The sequence below is a fragment of the Perognathus longimembris genome, chromosome 19, assembly GCF_023159225.1.
Source record: "Perognathus longimembris pacificus isolate PPM17 chromosome 19, ASM2315922v1, whole genome shotgun sequence".
NCBI lineage: Eukaryota > Metazoa > Chordata > Mammalia > Rodentia > Heteromyidae > Perognathus > Perognathus longimembris.
Genome location: NC_063179.1, coordinates 4,731,912 through 4,740,250, shown reverse-complemented (window position 1 = coordinate 4,740,250; position 8,339 = coordinate 4,731,912). Strand labels below are relative to the sequence as shown.

Here is an 8,339-nt window from a genome sequence, read left to right as displayed (position 1 = left end):
AAAGCACATCATTGCTTTTCCGCTTCCAGCCATTACAGCACACCTAACATGATGAAAACCCACGTCAAGCTCAGTTCAGTAAAAACCAGGAAGTTATGGCTTCTTTTAAATGTCATGACCAGCAGCAAGTAAGGGCTGATTCTAGGGCGGGAAATGATCTGACCACAACCCATTCTTGCTGTTTCTTTGCTGTCTGCTAGGTGGAATTTATTCTTAAGCAGATCCAAGTGGCTTTCATGGAGGCGAGATGACTGCCAACAGCGAGAGTATAGAGAAGGACATTGTGCCCAGTCTCTTCAACCAGAAGCTCAGGGAGTGACTCAGACTTGACAGATTCAGGCCTCATGTTCATGCCCTAGTAGGTGTCCCTAGCCAGCTGAGTGGATTTAACAGCCGTGCCTGACTTGTGCTCCTTCCTTGCCTGGATTTTGTAAGGGGCTAGCACCAAATAACGTCCATAAATAAGGGTGTAGGAGAGGCAGTCCTTCTAAGAAGAGTCCAAGTAAAGCCACGAAAATGGTCGATAGTCAGGTAAAAATGGAGACTTTCCAAGTCCATGCATTAGCCATCAAAAGGATTCTTAAAGTTTCCCCCAACATGGGAGGCAGGGAAGCCTAATTGTCAAGCTCACCGGTAGGAATTAAAGTCAGATATCAGCAGGTCTTGGAAATATTAAAGTATATTTCTGGGGGAAATTTTCAGATCTCTGTCCTCCTCAGGTCCATTCTCTCTGAAGTAGAGAGGATGTTGACCCCATAGAATGGTTAAGAGCACAATGTGTGCTGTCAGCTTAGCACTTTAAACAAATGGGAAATATTAAGCTTTGTCCCAAAGGGCCTCTGGTCCCAGAATTTATTTCTCTGTGAATTATTTCCATCTTCCATGTAACATCATTCCTAAGCCATTTAAATTCTCTCGGTAGATACACACTAAGACAATATTAGCATTTAAAAAAAATTCCAGCAGAACATTGGCAATCACGTTTATTAAATACAACACCAAAACAACAACAACAACAAAAAAAAATAAACAGACCAACCCCAACAAACAAATCTCACCTTCCTTCTAAAGTAGAGAAGCAGTGTTTTGAAATAAAAGAGCAAGCGTCTTGGCTATACAAGCCAAAGCCATCAGGACACAGTGAGGACACATCTGTGTCCAGGAATTCAAGGTTTGACTCACATGCTCTGCTCTCCTCAGAGTTTCCTTCTACAAAAAGATGGGGACAGTTGGAGGGGCCAGTCATGTGGCATAAATGCACAAAATGTTCAGCTTCTGATGAACAGTGCTCATAGCATGAGTTGGTAATTTCTTGCCTTTATAATCTCTCCATTCCAATGGCTTTCCCAATCACCTATGCACTAGCCAATTCCAAGTCTGTTTCCAATCCCGGTGGCTTTCACAAACTCCTGACTTACCATAGTGATAACCTTCCTGATCAGATAGGCATCTCCGTTAGAGTAGTCTACAACAGAGTGCTTGATTTTGACTTGCCTCCAAACTCTCCTTTTATAAAGGGGACCAACATTTGGGCCAGTAGCCCAAGAATAATTCTTGATTTCTCTTGTTTCTTCATTTCCCCTTATCCAAGCCAAACAAAATCTCTGTTGGTCCTATCTTAGAAATATGTTTCCAATCCACCTTCTTCTTTTTACAAGTCATAATCTTATTTAAGCCAATATCATCTCTCCCCTAGTCTACAGCAAAGCCATTCAGACTGGTCTTCTTCCTTCATGTTTGTCCTCTCCTGAGCTCTAAGCATTTTCTCCAGGACAAATGCTTTTCTTTTTAGATATCAGTCATAGTAAATAGTTCAGAACATAGATCTGAATATACAAAATTTCCCCTCATCTCAGATTTTCAGGAGACTTCAGCCATATTGAAGACGAACCCCAGTCATTTCTATGACCCAAGCCCTGAGTGATCTTTCTGTGTCTACCCTTAGGAGCTTCCTCTTGTTCATGCCATTTCAGGAAATGTGGAGGACTGGACTTTGGTTTCTCTGGAAAGTTCCAAGCTCTCTTTTGATGGGGACAGATTCAATCTGCTGCTATCTGCCTGGAATGTTTGCCTCTAGATGGACCATCCAATTGTCTATCACCTCCCTGAAGGAATCAGTCCTCTCTGACTGTACTCTACAAAGTAATATCTCTTTTCTTCCCGATCTGGACTTGATCATTTCTTCACTTGTTTATCTCTCATCTCCCCCCACCCACTGTGATGCTAATTCCCCGATGCCAGACTCTTCTTCTTCACTATAGAATCGATGGTTCTGACAGTGCTTGTTCCCAGTGTACACATAAGCATGCATGGAAGCATGGGATGGAAAGAGAGAGAGTAGAATGAAGGGAAGGAGGAAGGGGAAAAAGGAAGAAGGAAAGGGTGTAAGCTAGAGAAGGAGAGAAGCTACAGATTCCACAGGGGAGGTCAGTCTAACGCTGAGCATGCCTGGAGGACCAGGACCGTTTCCCTGTCTCAGCATAGCACTGCTGGCTTCTATTTCCTCCTTGTAACTAACAAGGGCTTTTTGTTTGTGAAGCACCACCAATTTGTGTGTGTGTGTGTGTGTGTGTGTGTGTGTGCGTGTGTGCATGTAGAAGATCTAAATTCAATGGATTGCATTGCTCTATTATTCTATTTGCTGCAGTGCAAATAAATTTCAGAATATTGAACGAAGTAAGGAAAAGCACAGAAATATATTACTAGAATAAATAGCAAAGAAGGGACAAGTATCTAGAGGTGACCTGAATATTAAAGGCAAAATTTTAGTCCAAGAGATCGACTACAAATGCAAGTAGAGAGACGAAACTGAAATGGTAAAAAGAATGATTAGCCTGAAAGAAATGGATGCTTTTTAACCAGGACACTGTAGATGTAAGTGAAATAAATTCCATCAGGCCTTTATCCAGGGCTGAATGTGGTCCAGAGACAATCCAGATAGAATGTGTGCACTCGTTTGCTGTGGATCAATGTCTTTCTTATTTGCAGGATCTTATTAAATTTATGATAATATTAGCACACATGCATGTTTCTTTGAGCAGGAAGTATTCCTCTGGTAATGAAGAGGGAAGACCCAGTTGGGAAGAGTATTAAAACTATCACTCACAGCCAGGTGTTAGTAGCTCCTGTCTGTCATCCTAGCTACTCAAGAGACTGAGATCTGAGGCTCATGGCTCAAAGTCAGCCCAGAGCAAGAAAGTCGGTGAGACTCTCATCTTCAATTAAGCTGAAGGGGAGCTGTGGCTTAAGTGGTGGAGTTCTAGCCTTGAGCTGAAAAGCTCAGGGACAGTGCCCAGGCCCAGAGTTCAAGCCCCATGACCGATTAAAAAAAAAAAAAAAAGAGGCTGAGATCTAAAGCCCCTGGTTCAAAGTCATCCCAGAACAAGTAAGTCTGTGAGACTCTTGTCTCCAGTTAACCACCAAAAAACCAAAAGTAGAGCTCTGGCTCAAGTGGTAGCATTCTAGCCTAGAGCAAAAATCTCAAGGACAGTGCCCAGCCCCTCAATTCAAACCCCAGAAACAGTACAAACAAGCAAATATAAACAAACAAACACCGACTACTCACTTCTGTGATGACTGTAATATCAAAGTATATGTCCGTCCATGTGTATCTGGAAAGCAGAAAGATGGTCGTTACAGCTCTATACCTGCTGAACACAGGGCCAGTGTCCACGTAACTGCATGGGAAAAAGATCGGACTTGCTTTTGAGGAGTTAAGCGATTTGAATATAAATAAGCAACTCTTTCCGCCTGTCAGTTACCTCCAGGATATTTAGTGCTGTCTCCTTTAATGAGTGCTCATTACAGATGAGTGCGAGTGAATGGAATTAATCAGGGTAATACGGGGTAATAATCATGTGAATTTCTCCACATCGGGTCTTGTTCCATCTGTTCCAAGCCATTTGTCCATGTAAAGCTGTCAGCGTTCCGAGCCTCTGGCTGACAGGTGAAGCCAGACGTGGGTGGTTTTCATCTCTGAGCCAGAAATTCTCTGACGTGTGCTATTCACTAAAACAAACTGCCTCAAAGACCCCAAAGGCTCCCTCCTTATGATCATTTTTCTCTGTGCTTGATTTACTTGCTTGATCACTGAGGCTCTCAGCTCACCCTTACTGAGTACAAGCGTGTAACCAATGTCTATAGCTAAGAGGATGGCGGATCCAGAATCCCCAGAGGAGAGGCTGGAGAATGGGCCAGGTTAGAGAAAATCCTCCAGGAAAGGCTGAAAGGGAGCTTCCCGGGGCCTAGGAAGCCATTCTCTTAGCAATCCCACAGGTGTGGCTGGCTTCTGCCAGGCTCCCCCAGCCCAGCCCACCTTCCCTGGCTCCTTCCCACCAGCCATCAATGGAAGGAGTGCCAGGGCGAAGGGTGTAGCTCAGGGGTAGAGCACTGACCAGCACTGGAGAGGCTCTGGGATCCATTCCAGCGCTAACAAAAAAAAAAGAAAAAGAAAAAGAAAAATCATATATAGTGAAGTAAGCCAGCCGCTGAAAGCAAAGGTGTGAGAAAAGCTGTCTTTCTATGGAAGTGTGTTGTTTTAAAAATCCCTGCGTGGGCCTCGGAGTCTTGGCCCTCTGGAAGGAAAAGAGGAACTGCTTTGGGCTGAGAGAAGGGTCTTTGAAATAAGGGTTTGGTTTAAAACTATTTTTTTTTCCCAGATGGAATTAAGATACACCTCAGAAAACACACCTCCAGCTTGTTCAAGAAATAGCTGACAGTGTGGGTTTGTTTGGAGATTACTTGTATACTGTTAATCTTACTTCAGTCTTCTAATGATCACCTTATGAGAATACACCCTATCCTACTCAAACTAACCAATGGTGAGCAGATTGTGAAGCTGAGCTCAAACAATCTGGAGGGGGGGTCATGGGGGGGGGTTCCTGCACTAGAGATAAATAGGGGCCAGCCCACCTGCTCTGTGCGCTAACCAAATTTCTGGCTGGTGGCATGCCCGTCTCTAGAAGTAAATTTTGCCTTGCTGAGATAATTCTTTATTTTCGTGTCTATCACTGGGACTCCAGTGGTTCTTGGAAAACATCTTTATAACAAAGAGTTCATGTTTTCCCTTAGATGTGGATAATAGACCTAAAATATAAACATACGCGTAAGCTCATACAGGGCCTTATGGGTAGAAATACAATCCAAGTGACTAAGGATAGGACACACAGGAATGGCATGGCATGGTATAACCCCTTTGAACAATTAGCGGGGAGCATAGCAATAGAATATTAGGAAGCTGAACCATGTCTTGACTGATGGGATTTGGAGAGATCAAGGGAAGGAGGCTTGCTGAATGAAAAGAGGAAGGGTGAATGAACTAGTCCAAATACTCAATGTATTTATATGAAAATAGAACTAGGAAATGTGTCCATAAGATCACACACCTCATTTGGGGATCCGGCGGGTATATTTAGATCAAATGCGAAGTTGGTTTTCATTTCCTCCAAGGTTTATACATGGTTCCCACCTGGCACACTGGCCTGGTTTTATGCCACGCTCTCGCTGTGTGACTACATTCTACTCACAGGGGCTCTCAACCAGGGCTGAGAGGGGCACCAAGGCCACGTGGCAATGTCCAAATGTAGAAGCATCTTTGGTGGCCACAGCTTCGGAGAGGGGCGTTGTCAATGGCATCAGGAAGCCTGAGGTGAGGCCAGGGCATGGTAAGACCAACACGCTACATTTCGAAGGACAGCACTCCTCCCCCTATCAAGAATTCTTCAGCTCCAAATGGGACTGTCGTTGAGAATGAATAAACCTTGTTTAGTGTAACATGGACCCCATTTCACATACATTAAATGGCCCCTTTGATTTTCCCACAAGTAGTGTTAAACAGTTATTATGACACATTGAATCATAGAAGTGTTTACTCTTTTCTTTTCCCCCAGAACTACCAGCTCACGTCATAAGCTTCTCATTGTTGGGGAAAAAAAATGGCAGGAAACGGGTCTCAACCCCTGAGTTATCTGTGGGTGCTGAAGGGTACAGGAGACATTCCACGGCTCCCTCTCCACACGTGGCCTGCCTGTAGACTTTTGACCCAGGAACTCCGCACACATAGCCTTATTGCTTTGTCCTCACATTCTGTGATGTTTTGTGTTTTATCCTCTCTATATACATAAACATTACATTGTATGTGGTGTTGACTTACTCAGCCTTTGCAGGCTGGAGCAGTACATTGATGGTTGCCCAACCCCATTGTAACAGAAGTGAACACTTTGAAAAAAATCTTTAGCAGAACGCTTCCATAACATTAATAACATTGCCACATGGATAGGTAAACATGAATCCTGTAGAGAGGAAGGACTGTGTGGCTTTCATGACTGACTCTCCACCGTAGCAGCTCTTTACCCCCCTTCCAGAGGTGTCTGATTTCACTATTTGATTGTGATGACTTTGCAAGCTAAGTCGATCTGGGAAAAAAAATGCAGATGCTGTCACTAAGAAGCAAATGATTGCTAGACTATTTCTTTCTCATTTGACTGTCTCATAGCTAAATTGAGAACGCAGGGATGTAAGCAAATGTCAGCTTCTTTGTGGAAGTAGTGTTTTGTGAAGGCTCCTGACCAGATTGAAGGAAAGCGGAAAACACGAATGATTGAAACAGTCTCCAAATATACCTATATACCACCAACTGGAGAAAGCGGCTATCCTTTCCTTAAGATGATAGGAGCAGACCACATCACGACTCTTCTTCTGACCATGGTGCAACTTCTTACTGGGGTCGTGGCAAATGGCATCATCATGACTGTGAATGCCGTTGGCCTGATCAAGCAGAGAAAAACGGCCGCCCTGGATTTGCTTCTTTTGTGCTTGGCCTCGTCTAGGCTTTTCCTGCAGTTGTACCTGGTCTTTGCCCTTATGATGGTTTTCTCCGTGAAGCAAGTCTCCATAATTCCGGTGACTGTGGTAATTCTTTTATTTACAAATGAAGTGGGGCTTTGGTTTGCCACGTGGCTTGGTGTGTTCTACTGCGTGAAGATTGCAACCATCCCACACCCGTTCTTCTTGTGGCTAAAGATGAGGATTTCCAGGCTGGTGCCATGGTTGATCGTGGGGTCCCTGTTGCACTCCGCAATCCTTTCTGCCATCCAAGGTAAATATGCATGGGCTGTCACCAAAAGGATTCTGGGGAATTTTTTCTTCAAAAATACAACACAACCCAGTGAAATAGTCATGCCTATTCTGCAAAGCTTCTTATTTATTACCAATCTTACGTTGCCGTTTCTCATCTTCCTTACTGCTGTGGGGCTCTTGATTTTCTTCCTGGTGAAACACACTGAGCGGATGAGAACGATGGGGGAAAGTGCCAGCAGCCCTGGCCAGAGCGCGCACACGAGTGCAGTGCTGTCCGTCCTCTCCTTCCTGGTCCTCTACGTCTCCCACTACTTGGTGGCCATTTTCTTCTGTACTCAAAACTACCGGTTCGGAAGCTTATTCTTTTTCCTATGTGTCTTGGTGGGTGGCACCTACCCCTCAGTACACTCTATTATCTTAATCTTTGTGAATCCTAAACTGAAGCAAAATGTGAAAACGCTCCTCCTCAGCCTCCGTAAGTGCTGTCCATGAACAGGAATTTGCACCCGTTCAAAGAACTCAGGATTCCGTGACTTGCCAGAGATTGCTGCTACTCCACACTCAGCCAACCAAGCCTCCCGTCCATGAACACACAAAGTGTCATCTCAAGACTGTGTAGCCAGGGGCATGTGGATAGAGTTGCTGCTTTCTGGAAGGGTGAAGCTGATGATTAGAAGCACAGTGGGTGTTAGTAGATTCCTTCACTCTCAGTATCCTGGCTGTGATATTGTAAGATGTTACCGTGGATGGAATGGATAAACGGTTCAGGGGGATTTGTTTCAAGACATCTAAATCTGCAGTGCTCTTGAGAGGACAAATGTAAAGAACAAGGAAAGCACATGCCTGAGTTAATGGTGTCAGGAACACGTAATAGATTGTGCGTCTGCTGTCTAGTCTCAATGGCTTTTCTTGAGTGGACTGACCGTCTCCCTAGACTACCTGGATATTATTTCTGTTGTGTTCATTGGACTCCAGACACCAGAACTAGTCCTTCTCCCCAGGATAGGTGGATCTTGGTCAGTGCTCTGGACATGTTCACTGACACCATCCTGAAGAGAACCTGGATGCTACGGTGACACATCCAGCAATGGATGAGAGGACAGAGGAAGAGGAAGAGGCGGGGAGGAAAATGAAGAGGAGAGGGATTAGAGATCAGTAAGTTCATTTCCCACGTCTTCTAACTGAGCACTCTGAAGAGACAATAGCTCACAAAGATGTTTCAGTTCTCCTTTATGCTCTTGACCTTGGAGCTCTTTCAACGG

General features: G+C 44.4%; 1 protein-coding gene across 1 annotated transcript; it reads left to right on the top strand.

Moving 5' to 3' along the window:
• The first annotated feature begins 516 nt into the window (after positions 1-516).
• Positions 517-7,650, top strand: Tas2r1 (taste 2 receptor member 1). Its single transcript, XM_048368232.1, has 3 exons — positions 517-531; positions 5,528-5,647; positions 6,547-7,650. Exons 1-3 carry the CDS (start codon positions 517-519, stop codon positions 7,567-7,569), a joined length of 1,158 nt encoding a protein of 385 aa, XP_048224189.1. The 3' UTR covers positions 7,570-7,650.
• Positions 7,651-8,339: the final 689 nt, after the last annotated feature.

Bases quoted from the DNA above. Each gene is read 5' to 3' on its own strand.
- Tas2r1 (XM_048368232.1), top strand. The intron at 5,648-6,546 runs GTGAGGCCAGGG...TTGTGGAAGTAG, and splicing joins ATGGCATCAGGAAGCCTGAG to TGTTTTGTGAAGGCTCCTGA.